General features: G+C 38.8%; 1 protein-coding gene across 5 annotated transcripts; it reads left to right on the top strand.

Moving 5' to 3' along the window:
• Nucleotides 1-6: 6 nt before the first annotated feature.
• LOC108674196 (replication stress response regulator SDE2) lies at nt 7-17,580 on the top strand. Of its 5 annotated transcripts, none has more exons than XM_018162118.2 (4): nt 7-190; nt 15,143-15,277; nt 15,519-15,666; nt 16,157-17,580. In XM_018162118.2, exons 2-4 carry the CDS (start codon nt 15,164-15,166, stop codon nt 16,615-16,617), a joined length of 723 nt encoding a protein of 240 aa, XP_018017607.1. In that variant the 5' UTR covers nt 7-190; nt 15,143-15,163; the 3' UTR covers nt 16,618-17,580. The 5 variants fall into 5 exon arrangements, 3 of the variants coding, with proteins under 3 accessions (XP_018017607.1, XP_018017605.1, XP_047741345.1); XM_018162116.2 differs by lacking the exon at nt 7-190 and adding an exon at nt 7,611-13,072; XM_047885389.1 differs by lacking the exon at nt 7-190 and adding an exon at nt 13,538-13,865.
• The last annotated feature ends 178 nt before the right edge of the window (nt 17,581-17,758 follow it).

Here is a 17,758-nt window from a genome sequence, read left to right as displayed (position 1 = left end):
GGATTGTGGCCGAGTGCTGAGACAGCTGAGTCAATTGGCGTCTAGCGCTCCAGAGTCCAGCCTCCCATCTGCAGAAGCTCTCAGGCCCCACGGTCATCCTTGCGGTTGTCCTGTGGCTTTAAGTCCACCCAGCGTGGACATCCGGAAAAGAAGAAGCTCCAGCCTCCAGTCCAGGCAGCTGTCTAGGCAGGTAGGCTGTCAGGCATACGCTGAGAAATGTCGGAGTTTGAGAATGGAGATCAATCGTTTGTATTTGCGCAGCACCGTCATGGGACATGGTCTTGTCTGAGTCGTCTCGAGCGTTTTGACTGATCTTGGTCTGTTGGTCATTCTTGGACAACCGACAATGGACAGATCATCATTATCAATTGACAATGAATATCATTCAAATTATATTATACCTATGCAATTCAACAGTAGGCCTATATATTCTGTTAAATTCAGTCTGTTTCCAAACATGAGACACAAATCAGTTAGGTATTCACTAAAGTGAGAATGCTTCTAATTCTATTGATTTTTAGAGCTTTCTTACTTTTTTATGTATTTGGCTATGTTTATTGGGTTCCTGTTGAAATTTCACAAACAATTCCCTAATAGGTCCATACCATATATTGAAAATTGAATGTAAATTTATGTGATGAGGACTTAGTTTGTTTTTAGTGAAGTTGAACATGCATAGTGACAAACCAGAGATTTTTTAGAATCAGTTCTTTTTAATCTCCTCATTTACTCAAGATTTAAACCAATTTCTTATGTATGATAATGCTGGTATCCATGATACTTTGCTTGTCTACTTATAGGACTCAAAAATGAACTTGAGGGAGAGTCTAAAAAACTCTCTGCTTTGCCACTATGTGAACATGAACTATTACTATACCTCAATAACCTCATAGTGGCAAAGCAGAGAGTTTTTTAGACTCCTCGAGTTCATTTTTGAGTCTTATAAGTAGACCAGAAAAGTATCATGGATACCAGCACTATCATACTTATTAAATTGGTTAAAATCTTGAGTAAATGAGGAAATTAAAAATGAACTGATTCTAAAAAATCTCTGGTTTGTCACTATGATTATCATACTTAAGAAATTGGTTTAAATCTTGAGTAAATGAGGAAATTAAAAATGAACTGATTCTAAAAAATCTCTGGTTTGTCACTATGCTATACCTTCTTTGATATACCTAAGCAATAGGCCAATAGCCAATAAGCATGACTTCATCGATGAAGTTGAAGAAAGCAATAATCATCTTCTTGAAGCATGGAGTGATGGAGAAACCAAGCTCCAAATGTTGCCGGCCTGCTTGCGGTTGGAGTGCATCCCTTCATGGGACGAAATTGGCAACCACCAAATCCCTGCCTCCCAAAAGGAAGGCCGGAGGCATGTTTTTTGGCCAGGCCGGCGCACGGACCCCATGTGTTGCTGGCAGTGTTGCTGCTGAGATTGGGGAATGTTAAAGCTAACCCAGGACTGATGTGGGTGTGTCAGATCTGTGGCGGCCAAATTGCAAAGCAACAGACGTCCTTCTGATGTAATTCCCAATCACTACACTGGCTGACTGGCTTCATAAAAAATGCACCATAACCAAAATAGCAGACTACAATGACAACTGGACCTGCAGTCTTCACACAACACTTCCAATTACCATAAACGTGATAAACCCACATATTCAACAAAACTTACCTAAGCAAAACAACTCAGCACAACCTACCCAACAACCCACTCGGCACTTAACAACTACAGTCATTAGTTCCACCAAACCCTTTAAACCAAAACCAATCACAACTCCAACCAAAAAACAGAGGAAACATCCAAAACACCCTTAAAGTTCTCCAAATAAATATAAACACACTATCAAACAAAATAGATGAACTACCCCTACTTGCCAAACAACATCGAATAGACACCCTTAAAGTTCTCCAAATAAATATAAACACACTATCAAACAAAATAGATGAACTACCCCTACTTGCCAAACAACATTGAATAAACATTATCACTGTACAAGAAATAAAACTCAAGCCCACAACAAGAACTCCAACAATTGCAGGTTTCACAACAATAAGACAAAGACAGAACACACAAATATGGTGGTGGTCTACTAACTTACATCAAAAATAACATTACCTTTTCTACCATTCAAATCCCACCTAACATAAACCAAGCTGCTACAGAACTTTAAATCTCCCAAGTTCACCTATCCAATAATAAGTCAATCTACATAGCCAACATATATATCCCTCCCAGAGACACCAATCATCCATTACACAACCAAATAGATCAACTCATCACCAAATGCTTAATCCACATCACCAATAAACCAAACACAATCATCACAGGAGACATTAACGCCCACCATCCACATCTCCTGGCACTCACAACGACCACAGAGGCATATTAATAGAAGACATTATACAGAATTCAAACCACATTATCCTCAACCAAAATTCACCTACTCATCTACCCACTACAAACAATCAACAACCTACCTTTCCTGACATTTCTACAGCCTCTGACACTATAGCAAACAACATTACCTGGACTACTCTAACTGAACTTTCATCTGACCATCTACCTATACTACTAGACTACAGAACAAAAACAAACTTCCAACTACAACACCAAACAAAAACATGTACACTAACTACCACAAAGCTGACTGGGCCTCCTTTTCAACTGAAGTAGAATCAGCACTAGAAAACATAGCAGACCCAACTGATATTCATGTTGCAAACAAAACCCTCACAAACATCATAATTCAAGCAGACAAACACAACATTCCCAAAGGCAAAATAAAAACAAATCAACCACCTCTTCCAGACAACATTAGAGCTCTCATAATTCAAAGAAATCAAATCAGAACCGCAAATCACACAGACCCGCAACTACCGCAGTTAAAAACAGAGAAATTGACAGAGCCATACAAGACCATAAGACATATTGACAATTGACATACTTGGAGAGAATACTTGGAGCAACACTGGGACAATAAACACAATAGCCATATACTCTGGAAAACAATACATCAACTATCAAACAAAACCATTCCCATTCAACCAAACAAATCCATTAGTCTCCCAAATAAAATAGCACACACTTCCAAAGACAAAGCAAAATCCTTCAACAACTAATTCATAAACATAACAAAACATCAAACCTGCCCTCATTACAGAAAAATGAAAAACTTACGAAAAGATCAGATGACCATCACAACAGATATGACCATTTCTGCAATTAAAAATAGTAAGACCAACAAATCTACAGGGCCTGATAACATTAACATTCAACACCTTGGACCCAATGCAATATCATAACTTACCAGAAAATACAACATAGCAATAAACAAAAACATCATCCCACACCCATGGAAACTAGCAAAGATCATACCCATACCCAAACCCAACAAAGACACATCCATAGGTTCTTCCTACAGACCAATATAACTTAGTCCAATCTCCAAAACATTAGAAAAAATCATACCCAACATCATTCAGCCTCTCATTGCACAAATAGCTCACCAACACGGTTTCAATGGAAATCACTCCACAGTTACAGCCCTACACTCACTTACCCAACATATTACGTACCTGCGGATTTAATCAGAAACAACCACCTTCATGAACCATTACAATAGCACTAGACATGTCCAAAGCATTCAACACAGTAAACCTACACAAGTTAATAGACAAACTCTCAAAGATTCTAATTCTGCCAACTTTAACAAAAAACATATACAATTTCATATAAGGAAGAAAAGGCTACACACTTTTCAATAACACCACTTCCAAACAGCAGAATTTCATAACAGGCACCCCACAAGGGGGCGTCCTTTCACCCACTCTTTTCAACACATACACCTCAGACCTCCCCACTCTGCCTACAGATGTGCACATGATTACCTATGCAGATGACATCATTTTCTCATCACACTACAGCAATCCCTTGATTAGCACGGTTTTGAATACCACGGTTTTGATTAACGCAGAAAAAAAATTTGCAACCTACCCTTAGGGTGGCCCAGGGTTACAGTTCAGAGTACCAAGATTGGCGCAGAGAGGCGCGGGTTCGATCCCAGCTCTGTGTGCCAGTTTCTGGTCAGAATCGGCGAGGAGGCCGGGCGGTTGAGCACAGCAGAATTGCAGCAGTGAGTTGCGAGTTTGAGACCGCAAAATACTGTGAGTGTTCTGCAATGTTAAGAATCGGCGACAGGCCTACGGCCTAGTAAACGCTGAAACCGCTATTATTATTATATTATTATTATTAATCTATGCGGTGCCAGTTTTGATTAGCACGACTTTTTTTTTCACAATGCATCATTTTCCCGCCTCTAGCCAGAGGTGTTACGTTCGTAACAAAAGTGTTACTTTTTGCTTATTAGATCTTATGTTGTTACTTTTGTTACGATTTTTGGAAAAATTCGCCAAATGTTGTTACTTTATGAATTTCAGCCAATAATTCTTTAAATAAGGTCCCGTTCCGTAGGCACTCGTGCTGACTACAGAGACGGTTTAACCGCGCCTTGTCTCGTTCATAACTCGAATGGTCGAGTTCGGCAACGTTCGCCGGTAAGTGCGCCATGCCGGTGCTCTAGTTACTTGTTAGCCTTCAACTGGTCAAGATCGCTGCCATATCTACTGCTCACTTTTATCAAACTACATAATTTTCCTTGATAAATTACCGTCATAATTATGGACAAAAAGGGAATGCTTAAACGTAAAAATATCACTTTGGAGACTAAGCTTGAAATAATTAAGCGTTTTGATAATGGTGAAACGAAAACGAAGATCGGTGAAGACCTAGGGTTTCCCGAGTCAACAATACACACAATTTTTAAAAAATCGTCTGAGTATCAAGAGAAAGGCAAAATTGCTCCTACGTCGTCAAGCGTGCAATGCACTAGAAATAGGACTCGTATAATGATCGAAATGGAGGATTCATTCGCATATATTTTATTTATTTCCCCTATTATTTAGAAAAAAAATATGATGAATTTTAGTGGAAAAAAAATTATTATGTAACTTTACATAATAATTTTTAATTAATTTAATTTAATTAATAAGTACAGCCACATTTTCCCACCTGACCCTACTGAATACAGGAAACTACTAGACCTTACCATAGACAATACCACAATTCCCACCATCACACACCCAAAATATTAGGAATCACATTTGATCCAAAACTAAACTTCAATACCCACATCCATAATGCACATGACAAAGCAACTAAAACAATAAAAATTCGTAAATCTCTCACATCAACAAACTGGGGAAAACAAAAAGAAGTCCTCACCACCTACAAAACTATAACACAACCTATAATAGAATATGGCAGCACCAGCCTTGCACAAACTCAAACAAACAATCCAAAACACAGCACTCCACATTGCAACAGGTTGTACAGCTGATACTAACCAACACTACCTATACACAGAAACAAAAATGCTGCCCACCCACTTCACTTTCATACTCAACCTTACAACCCACCCAGACTTATGAAACAAACAGTTTTCACAAACAGAAACTACACCACTAACATACTCATAGAACCAGATCAAGCCACAACAGAAACACTAAACAGACGCAAGAAACAAATACACACTACAATTACAACTAACTACATAGACAATCTACCAAACAATGCTGTACTTTTGGCACCAGCACCAGCCATAGACTCTTCAGAAACCCAACTACCCAGACACACACGCCAAGCCCTAGCACAACTCCATACAAACAAGTCCCCCTACTACACCAATACCTACACAAGATAGATCCAGTCACACATCCGTCCCTTCTTTGTCCACTCTGTCACAGACATGAACACAACACCAACCACCTGAACAGCTGCTCAGAGCTGGTCACGCCCTTGTCGCCCCTGGTTTTGTGGAGCTCTCCCATCGAGGCAACAGGGCTGTTGGCGCACTGGGGAGAGAGGTTGGGCTGCCCACGGGAATGTGTTAGGCCCCGTCCCGCATTTGTCGCGGGATGGGGAGGGCAAACAACAACAACAATGGAGAAACCAGGCAAGATTGTACAATTGGATAAAAATTCAACTGTCAAGGCAATAGCAAATCAGAAAAAAATTAGAAAAACCATAGGAAGTTAGGAACTCTTAACTGGAAAATTTGGCCAAAGCCCATGAATTGGACAAAAATGTTCATTAACTTGGCAAATTTTTTATCATTCCTATGGCCTTTTTCAAATTTATTTAGTGTGAAATAAGAAAGTTGTTCTATTTATATCTATCATTATTAAAAATCATCTGTAGAATGATTATATTTAGCTACCTGCAATATTAGGAAACTTTTGCCTAATATTCCAAATGAGATAGAGATTAGTAAAATTGGCTAACCTTACAGGACTATGACTGATCACGGGCCATAGGCAGGAAGATGTGCCTGGTGCACAGGTATTTGTATCTTCAATTTTTCAATCTCTGCAGTGCTCTGTAATACCTATGTCAAGAAATAAAATTTGCCTTACTCCGTTACTAGTTTTGGGTGCGCGGTAACAATGATACCGCCACGCCACGCAGCACAGTGGCAATGTATGTAGACTATTAATAACCGTATATAGTTCAATTCATGCTGCTGCCAGCAGCTACAGCTATGCTGTGACGTAAATTACGTAATATCATCCCACAACTTTGGATAGGTGTTGATGCTTGTACTGTATTAATAACTGTATATATATATAGTTCAATCCCTGCTGCTGCCAAAAGCTGCAGCAATGCTATGATGTATCATCTTATCACTGCGCCAATGGGTGTCAATGCTTGTAGTGGCTGCATGTCTATGTTCATTTCATATGCGTAATAGTGACCATACACATGTTCAATGCCGGGTTATGCTAACAATGGTGGCTGTGCTAGTACTGGATTGTATCCTTGTGACTCACAGCCATGCAGGTATGTGTATTGAAGACCGTTGCTGCATTCAGTGTCGGCTGCCGCCACCCGCTCTGTGCTGCTATCTGCTACTGCCAACTGCGCTGTATTGAGCAATCCTGTGCAGTCCTGCGGGTAATTGAGATATTTCTGCACAAACCCATTTTGTGCGGGAATATTCCCCCAAAACCTACATCTTCCTGAGAGGGGATCAAGGATGGCTTCTGCCCAATTTTCCTGTTTTGGAGACATTAATTGACACCCACCATTGTATAACTTGCCACTTTTCAATAAATATATAATACCTATACTACTGCTGCATCGAATTAAAATTTTTAGAGTTTGATTGCCAAATATTAACTAAGAAGCTTCTTCGATTATGCGAGAATGATTTGGCTTTGTTTTGGTTCATTAAAAAGGATCAACTTAAGTGCTATGGCAAAGTTACTGACTGTGCATATGTTGTGGATCCAATGCCTTATTCAACTCCTGCATGTTTTTCATTGGCATATTGTATTGATGTTGATGTTAAAAGACAAAAGTTATTGAGGGTAGTTTGTATTATTTATTGAATGTGTTCAGCATAGTATAATCTTCTGAATATACTATTTTTTATGTATTATGTTTAATTATTGGAAATTATAAATTAAAATCTTAATTTTAAAATTAAAAAAGTCTATATTAAGTTTCCGCGTTTCTTTCTGTAGAAGATCATTTTTTAGTGTAAATTCTTGAATAAATAATACGGCAAAATCTCGATAGCTTTTGTATTACTATCATTCCCAATATAAAGTTCTTAAGTGATAATTTCTCCATCAGCTTGGGTTTGTCTTCCGATGTCTATGCTAATCATTCATTTTTTTTTGTGCTTAAATTAACCTTTGAGCAGCCACATGCCTGTAACTCACGCAGACCTCGTGCGTCAGCGCGCATTGCTGAAACGCAAGATCACCCTTGCACTCGGTAAGGAGGGTAGCCCAAATGTCTCTTCCGACCCCTTGATACAAACTCTCAATGATTTACTGAGTAAGGTGAGCGCTATCGATGAAACTATTAATGCTGAGCTCCTCGCGGGCACAAGTGATGAAATTTCCGAGCAGCTTGACAGTGAACTCGCGAGCCAGACTAATTATCACCTGGAAATTAAAACTAAAATTGATAATCTTGCTACTAAGCCTAAACCTAAGTTCAATGAGGTCAGCCATGACTTGAAACTTCCTCATCTATCCTGTGATCATTTTTCCGGGGAAGGAACAGATAATTTGGAATACCATAAATTCATTGTTCAATTTAATAATATTATTGGCTTGAGAACCTCTCTATCTAATTCGGTAAAGTTCACTTATCTTAAAGGCTACTTGCGGGGCTATGCGCTGAAATTAATTAACCATTTGCAAATTACTGATGACAACTATACAATTGCACTTGAATTGCTTGAAGCTGAATTTTTGAACAGAGATGCTCTCGTCAGCGAGCTTTACCAGAAACTCCTGGAAAGTAAACCTAAATTTGATACAACTTACATGCAAACAAAATTGTTCATTAACGAAGTGCGATGTTTACTTGCCGATTTGAAAGTTTATAAGAAGGACTTGATGGCAGAACCTGCTAGCAAGCATTTCATTTCGCATATTATCTTCAGCAAGTTGCCTATGCCTGTACGGCAAGAAATGGTTCGTAAAGTTGGAAACAATTACCCTGGCATTGATGATATTTTCAGTAACTACGTTGATGTAATTAAAACTTTAACTTTGCGTGCCCCAGCTAAAGATTTGACCACTTACGATAAATCCGGCACTATTTCGAAGAAACGAAACGACGTAACTGATGCTGAAAGTAAAATTTGTGCGACTAAGCCAGTTATGCTAAATGCGTGTTCAGCGATTCGAGGGACCTGTAAATTTTGTTCGTCCAAGGATCACTCGATGTTTAAATGCCCCAATTACACGTCGAACGCCGCTAGAGTGCGTAGGTGCAAAGAGTTGCGCATGTGTTCTATGTGTTCCAGTTCTAAGCATGACAGTGGAGCGTGCTCGGCTAAACTAGATTATCCCTGTAATATCTGTTCTTCGGATAAACATATTTCTGCTTTGTGTACAAAGTATGTACCCGAGAGAACGTTAGGAAACGTTTGTCTTAATAACGCTAGTGTGTGTGGAGGCTACGTGCTACCCACCCTAACCATCAAAGTATGTCGTGGCAAAGCTGTTTCTCATGTACGATGCTTGATAGACACTGGCAGCCAGAGATCTTACCTTAAAGAAAGCGTCTTGACCAAACTTGGTTATTCCCAAGAAGTTGAAGAGAAACCTTACAACGTTTCCTCCTTCCTCAATTCTGGTGTGCGACAGTTGTCAGAAGCAAATCTATCTGTGAATTTCTGTGACAGTTTGGATAATTTTCAATTGACTTTCTTGATTGATAAAAGATTTTCCCTTGAATTTTCTGTCAATGGACTTAATGATGCCATTAATAATTTGAAGAGTGAATTTTCACTGGCAGATACTGCCTTCTTGACAGGCAGCAGCCAGGAGACCTGCAAGCTGGATGGCATTCTTGGCGTCGATGCTATTCAATTCTTTACAAATTTCTCTCTGATCTCGTGTCGCAAGGGTGCAGCCTTCCAGTATTCTGGAGGAATAATACCTTTTGGTCAGGTAGAGAATTTCTTGGACAAACGTCAAATTAAATCTTTGACAGAGTCTAAAATTAGACAAACTGTACTCGAAGAAAGCCAAGTCAACTTCTTGATTGAGGATAAAACTCAAATTTATCTATCTGACTTAGATAACAATGATGTAGATGCCAAACTTGACAACCTCTTCAAGGTTGAATCCCTAGGTTTGAAAGAAGAGACTTCCGATTACGACACCGAACAAATTGCCAAGTTCAGTGAATCGGTAGAATTGATTGATGGGCATTATAACATTGAAATTCCTTGGGATGTTGATAAACTTTAAACTGTTGATAATGGGTTTAATGTTGCCATGTCTGTGCTCCCAAAGGTTGCTGAGAAGCTAAAGAAAAATGACCTGTTCGATTCTTACGATGCCGTTTTCAGACAGCAGGTTAAAGACGATATCCTGGAAGAAGTAAACTTGCAGGAAATAAACACAGCCGAGCACACATGGATACCTCATCGTCCAGTGGTACGACACGGAGACCAGGTCACCACGAAAGTAAGACCTGTTCTTAATTGCAGTTTCAAATCGAGGGATTCGCGTTCTTTGAATGAGTGTGCATATCCTGGCGTAAATTTGCTACAGACCATCTTTTTCCTTTTGATTAGCTTGAGGTTCAATACCTATTTGATGCTTTCTAACATAAAGCAGGCATTTTTGCAAATCAAACTTAAATCTATCTTTGATCGAAACCGTTTCTCTGTGCTGTGGTATGATGAGTACGGTAAACTTGCTGCTTATCGTTATAAAGCCTTGGTATTTGGATTTGTGTCCTCGCCATTCATTTTGAATTACATTATTAAATTACATGTTGCCAAATATCCGCTTGATCTGTGTTCAAAGTTCTTGGCTAACCATTTTTACGTGGATAACTTGATAATTACTGGTAATGATCCTAATGTGCTGTGCGACCTGTATAGGGAATCTTGCCGGCGTATGAGGGAGGGCGGATTTGAGTTGCGCTCCTGGTCGTCCAATTGTCCTTCAGTTAACGCTTTATTTTCCAGCGACGGTAACGCCGCTGTTCATGGTTCTGATCACGAAAAATTACTGGGTTACCGCTATTATGCGGAAACTGATGAGATGAAACTTGCTGAAATTACTCCACCAGACGGTAAGCCCTGCAAGAGATCTGTCTTGTCATTTCTTGGCAAACTGTTCGACCCATTAGGGTTGTTTTTTCCTGTCATTGCTAGCTGCAAAATTCTTTTAAGAGACCTATGGCTGAGCAAAGTTGGTTGGGATGATGCCTTGAGTACAGAGATGTTAGGGCGGTGGCAGAAGCTTACCGCTAATGTATTGCAGCTAAATTCTTTTTCATTTCTACGTATGGTTGCGAAAGATCAGGATCCAGCTTCATTAGTTATATTTACTGACGCTTCAAAGGTCATGTATGGATTTTGTGCATACTTAAAACCTACTTGTTCTTCAAGTAAACTGAACTTGATTTTTGCTAAAGGCAAAAGTGCTCCTCTGAAGGCCAAAACCATACCTACCTTGGAGTTGTTGGCAGTCTTTTTGGCTCTGAAGTGCATTTTCAATTTGCTGCAATCTCTAGGTCCAGTGAGTTTGCGTGAGCTTCTCATTTGCGTTGATTCTCAGGTTGTCCTCTCTTGGATATTGTCAGGAAAAGTAAAGTCAAAGAACATCTTCGCTCGCAATCGTGTCAGGGACATTAGACAGTTAATTGTGGATGTGGAAGAGAAATTCAACCTCTGCATCAAATTTCGCTACATTTGTTCCTCTGATAATCCAGCTGATATGGTTTCGAGAGGCGTTACTGCTGCTGAGTTTCAGAGAAAGTTAGAGTTTTGGAAGCATGGACCTCAATTTTTGGATGAGAATCCAATAGCTTGGTCAGCCGGTCATACTGGATGTTTCTCTGACCGCACCATCAGTCTCACAACCAACGCTGCTATTACTGAAACAAAGGAATCCTTATTTGAGATAAATAGATTTTCTTCATTAAAAACCTTGATCTCTGTAACTGCATTCATTTACTTGTTCATAGCCAAGATTCGAAAACTATCAACCGATTTCATGGACTGTGTCACTAAAGCTAAATTGTATTGGATTAAAAGAGAGCAGTCTGTACATCTCTCTGGGGTCATTGAATACTTGCATTGTCCCTCTAAGCAGGTCCCTAACCTGGTTCGTAACCTTAATCTTTTTCTTGACCAGGATGGGATTCTGCGTGCCAAGGGCAGATTGGACAAATGCCATAATTTGAATTACGAACAAAGAAACCCTATATTACTTCCTAAGGAAAGCTATTTAACCGAATTGTTTATATGGGATTCACATTATTCCTGTTGTCACTTGGGTGTAAAGTCCACATTGAATCACGTCAGAAGCGGTGGACTCTGGATTCTGCATGGCAGAGCCGCAGTGAAGAAAATCCTGAATAAATGTGTCATCTGCAGGAAAATTAACGCCTTGCCTTTCAAACAGCCCAAGTTGACTGATTTTCATCGTGACAGAGTTAATTTCACTTTGCCTTTCAGGAACACCGGAGTCGATTTCACGGGTGCCTTGAATGTTCGGTATGGAGATAAGGTAGTGAAATTTTACATTCTGATTTTCACGTGTCTTAATATTAGATCTGTTCACTTGGAACTTCTTCCTGATATGTCCACCGACAGTTTCTTGTTGGCCTTTAAGAGGTTCTGTAACGCTCAGATCGTGCCTTCTGTTTTGTACAGTGACAACGCAAGCACCTTTTTGAAGGCCGGAAATATTCTGTCGAAGCTCAACTTAGATTGTTCCCTTTCTAAATTCTTAATTAAACACAATATCAGACACAAAACAATTCCCTTGTATTCTCCATGGGTTGGTTCTTTATGGGAACGAATGATAAGGGTCGTGAAAAATTGCTTGTTTAAGAGCATCGGTAGGAAGAAATTAGAATATTTCCAATTAATTACTTTGTTGTCAGATATTCAAAATGTAGTGAATTCCCGTCCTTTAACTTACCTGGAAGACACCGATGGTCCTAGTTTTAACGTTCTAACGCCTAATTCTTTCTTGAAACCTCCTCAGGGTGTTAGCGCTGTTGTAATGCCGTCATTAGAAGAACCATTTGTAGCAACCCGTGGAGTTGCTATGGAGTCTTGGCAGAATAGAGTTGAAATCTTTAACCAATTCAAAGAAATTTGGTTCGATGATTATCTCCTTTCTCTTAGGGAACTAGGGAGAGACTTGTTTAATTATAAATGGTGCAATAAGATTCATTGCAATGAAATTGTGTTGATAGCTTCACAAACTGAAACCCGGCCATTTTGGCAGCTCGGTCGAGTAGTTGAAGTTATTGTCGGGGCCGATAGCTGCGCTCGATCTGCTAAAGTTTGTCGTCCCGACGGTTCGGAGGGCATTTATTCAATTAATCTGCTGTATCCTCTTGAGCTTTCCATGGCAGAGGCCGAGGGCGATCGAGAGGTGGCAGAAGGTGAAGCTGAGGCCGAGAGCGTGCGACTTTCGTTGGAGCGACCACAACGTAAAGCCGCATTAGAATGTAAAGCAAAAATTGCCAGGAGTGCTAGTTGAACTAGCACTTCCCTCGTTGGGGAATGTATTGGAAATTATAAATTAAAATCTTAATTTTAAAATTAAAAAAGTCTATATTAAGTTTCCGCGTTTCTTTTTGTAGAAAGTAATAGGCATATTGTGTGATCTTGACGTTTATAGCTGTCTGAGGAAGACCTAACCAGCTGATGAAAACTTTGTCCACATCTTGATGCTTAAGACCAATACTTGAGCTTCTTCAAACAAATTCCTTATATCAATGATCATTTTTTAGTGTAAATTCTTGAATAAATAATACGGCAAAATCTCGATAGCTTTTGTATTACTATCATTCCCAATATAATAATGTATAAGATGAATATCATTCTCTTCAAATTCGGAAGAGAATGATAAATATATTCTTCCAAATATCATTCTGTGATGGTACTCAGAAGATATCATCACAGAATGATATCTTCTGAATAATTAAATGAATCATTCCAAGTGCAGCAGCTTTACTGTTGCTCTTGTGCATTAAATTGTGTACAAGGTTTGGCCAGCAGGTTCAGTCTTCCATTGGTCACCAAATGATCAGGAGCAGCTGCATGCATGTGCAGGGTTCGTTTGGAAGATACTGCCATATCAACCCAGGTGTTCTGTTGCAAACAGCCATGAACTTTATTTTATTGCCTACAATACATACTACACAGATTATATTGAATTTCAAGATAATTCCATCCACAAATTAAGTGATCTGATTAAATACTAAACAAATAACCTTGAGTGATTGGTCCACTTAAGAGGCAAGTATAACCAAAATTAGCCTAGTGATGATGATTGATGAGTAAGATTGGTAATGTGATTAATAAAGCTATATTTTCCCAAATTCAAAATTTTCAAGGATTAGAATTGTCATGTACTTGGTAATTTAATTTAGTTTAATTGACTGGGCTAGTCTTAACAAAGTGAATAGCATGCAGATCAACATAATCTAATACAATAGAGGAAAATTTCAGAACACACAAAGGCTTCACCATCAGCTGTTGTCATACTGTCAACTCCTTGTTTGAATTTAAATGCCATGCAAATAATCTATTTCTTAATTGAAACAAGAAACTAGGAGTATTTTATTTACCTTTTTCAATTTTCAGATTAGCAAAAGTGATGCAAAATATAATATGTAATTTAAAATTATTGATTTCATGAGGAAGTTGACAAGTCAGTCAGTGTGACTGAATTGGGATGGCAGTATTCAGGTGTAAAAGTTTTCTTTAACATGGTTTTGCTTGTGCTCTTTGTTTCTTCTGGCTGCTTACGTGCAATGTGTGCCATTTGAAACTAGTATAAATTGGTATAAGCTTGAAAAACCATGTTCATGTTCATTATGATTTAAAATATGGTGCTAGTGGCCCACATTGTTTCATAACTAGTAAAAACCAGTATAATCTGAAAAGCAGTGTTTGTGTCTATTACAATGTGGTGCATTTAAACAATGACTTTATTGACCTTATTGGTCACTGATGTGTACCTAAGAGCCCAAGGCTTGGTATTTTACTGTAACTTTGGCACATTGGTTTTATATTATGCTTGGTGTAGTGTGAAAAATTAAAGTGACTTTTCCCTGGCATTCTGCATACTCAGGCATACACACAACACCTTAAGGCATAGATATAAAAACTTGATCGATGTCATAAAAGTCATAAATCATCGCAAAAGTTTGTATATATATTATTATAGCTCTTGCAGTTTGTTAATGCATTTTGTTAAACTATTCTTTAGATAAGTCTATTAACTTGTCAATTGATTGACCCTCGTTATGAAGAGTTTGGCAATTGTGTTGCCAAGATTGGGGTTTTAGGCTCAAAGTGTCAAAAATATTATTAAAAAGTTGTCACCAGAACAACTTAAGCCATCAAGATTTTTTGCCAAAACATTGCGTAAACAGTTATTAGACAAGAAATTAGTATGGCAAGATCTTCCAAAGACATAGATTTTAGTGCTGATGTGTTGCCAAAGATCTTCAAAGTTTTGCCCACTCTCTGCACCCTATATTAATCCTTTTATGTTTTCTCCCTGCCAGCAATAGCACAATTTCAGCTCAATGGAATCTTCACAGCTTTGTGTGGTGTCTTACTTGCTTGGTAGCCGCAAGACATGGATGGTTCCTAGAGTGGGAAGCACCATGGAACTGATGCATCAGTTGCAAAACCTGGAGGTAAGTTGAACACTTATTTCCTTCTTGGCATAGTAGATACTGGTATTTCTTCAGATTTGCTGATCAATTATTATGCTTCATTAATTTTTGAAAACAGTTTTTACAGTTAATTTAGTATTAACTTGAACTAAGAAGTAGTGAATACATTTTGATTTTTAATCGCTTTGTAGAAATATTTATGTTCACAATTTTGATATTATATGTTCTCTGACATTATTACTATTTGTATTTATTACTGCAGGGTTGTCCCACATCGAGCATGTCTGTGCAATGTGCTGGTCATGTTCTGCAGCCTCATGATGTTTTGCCGACTGTGGACTCAACCATCACTGTCATGCTCACTTTGCCAGGGGGTAAAGGTGGCTTTGGTTCTATGCTTCGAGCTATTGGTGAGTTCACCCAGCATTAATTATTGCCATGAAAAAAAATTTTAATTCTACTTGTGGCAAATGACACCCAAACCCACCATTTTTTGTTAGGTATTTGAAATGATGCAAGGCAAAGTATTTTGGTATTTATATTGTTGCTGTTTAAGGTTGCAAGCATTAGGGTACGCACACAGTGAAAGCAGGTTTGCCCGCGCGGGCAACCTGCTCCAACCTGCCACAAGAATGAACATAGGATAATAATGTAAGTGTTCACAGTGAAAACCTGTACGAATAGGCGTCTGTATTCTATGGTTTATGGCGCCAGCCTGAGCAGGTAACCAGCACGCTGGCAACCTGCTTTCACTGTGGGCGTACCCTAAGAGTGTCAAATTGAATCTCTGCTTCAATTTATATAGTATTCATGCAATGCAATTTGAAACACTGTTTGAATCTCAAGCTGCTGTCATGCTTAGATTACTGGTGCATCATAATGTCTATGATATTCATGCAGGCGCTCAAATTGAGAAGACGACAAACAAAGAAGCCTGCCGCGACCTCAGCGGCCGACGACTGCGTGACATCAACCAAGAGAAGAAGCTCAAGGAAGCTCTGCAGAAACGAGCCGAGAAAGAAAGAGAAAGGATTGCCAATAGAAAAAAGAAATTTGAGGCTCTTAAGGAGACGCCAAAACACATTTTTAGCGATAGCACTTTCCACCAAGAGCAAGAAGAAATAACGTCTGCATTGTTTCAATCTGTGGAGAAAGGTTTACAAGTCGCGGCTAAGGAATCTTCTCCGTGCTCGTCGTCCATATCACCTCAGTCTAGCTCGGCTGGCTCAGATGACAATGAGACCAAAGACTCGCAGAAAATTACTCAGAAAAGAAAGCTTTCTAAAGAAGAAAATATTCAGAAACTGAAAAAAGGAAGATTTTATGATGATCTTGACGAGTCCAGTGATGAGTCAGATTGAACTATCCCTACTGAGTGTTGACACAGCATGTCAAGGTAGTCTAATATTTTTTAATGTAGTTTGCTGTTAATGTCATCTACTCGTACGAAAGTACAGTTGTATACCTTTATTTGATGTTGTCACTTTTGATCTTTTGTCTTTACATGCGTAATTAATCGAAATGAATTATGAATTCATTACCTGTATTGCTGATCGCCTTATTTCCAGTACGACATTAGTTAATTTCTTCCTATCATGTCGATGTCTCGAAACTTATTGGACTATTCCGTTGCTAACTTAACCAAGGAGCAAGGACTAACCAGGTGCGAGTTATCATTCGGCCAGCGTGTGCTTGTTCTCTGTGTGTGAGTTTTAGTTCCTATCGACATGCTGAGAAATTATTAGACTATGTAGTTAAGTAGTTCAACTTAATCCGTTTCGTCAAGTTAGGTTTTCATTTCATCTCAAGTAAACAGTCTACCGAATCGTGAGAGTGCTGCGTCCGGTTATATTGTTTGCTTTATTAGTACTTCTAATTGATGTACACATGTGTCACGCGGTCTCTAGGATGAGCTCAATTTTCTCTGGATCATTATATAATACTTGCTTTGTATGCTAATTGTAGGTGATTTCTTGCTTCCAATAACGACTTGAACTTCTACCAGCTCCATCTATACGAGTGGCTTCATTAACTAACTAATAACGGCAACAAAGGTACAATAAACTGTTTACAATTCACTTATCTAACATTACATTTGCCTTGAAAGTTTTGTATAATTATGGCATTGGGCGGCACGTCTGAAAATACTGTACTGGATAGTGAATATTTGAGCTATCCTTGGAACCCATTGCATGCTTGTCTTCGGACGGTCATGTCTGTGCTCGTATTCGTTGGTGCAGCTCATGGATTATTCTATGATGCTCGCATTTCGTTCATAGTTAACTGTTTGTACAACTTCTTGTTCTAAATAAATATATACTTCTAGGGAACTTTTTGTCATAATTGTCTATACGATTTACACAGAAAATTTGCGTGTAACATCATTCATGGTTTTCGTTCTGAGCTGCATTTCAGTAAAATTTATCTCGTGTCATGTTCGAGGTTAGCACGCAGCCAGCCGTTCTCCGTAACACATCATTGATAACTTCGTGAAATAAAATG

The sequence above is a fragment of the Hyalella azteca genome, unplaced genomic scaffold, assembly GCF_000764305.2.
Source record: "Hyalella azteca isolate HAZT.00-mixed unplaced genomic scaffold, Hazt_2.0.2 contig17794, whole genome shotgun sequence".
NCBI classification, from domain to species: Eukaryota; Metazoa; Arthropoda; class Malacostraca; order Amphipoda; family Hyalellidae; genus Hyalella; species Hyalella azteca.
This window is presented reverse-complemented; position numbering and strand designations above follow the sequence as displayed.

Excerpts from the sequence above, each read along its gene's own strand:
- LOC108674196 (XM_018162118.2), top strand. The coding sequence starts at position 15,164 with ATGGAATCTTCACAGCTTTGTGTGGTGTCTTACTTGCTTGGTAGCCGC. Across the intron at positions 15,278-15,518 it reads ATCAGTTGCAAAACCTGGAG|GGTTGTCCCACATCGAGCAT; the intron begins GTAAGTTGAACA and ends TTATTACTGCAG. Across the intron at positions 15,667-16,156 it reads TTCTATGCTTCGAGCTATTG|GCGCTCAAATTGAGAAGACG; the intron begins GTGAGTTCACCC and ends ATATTCATGCAG.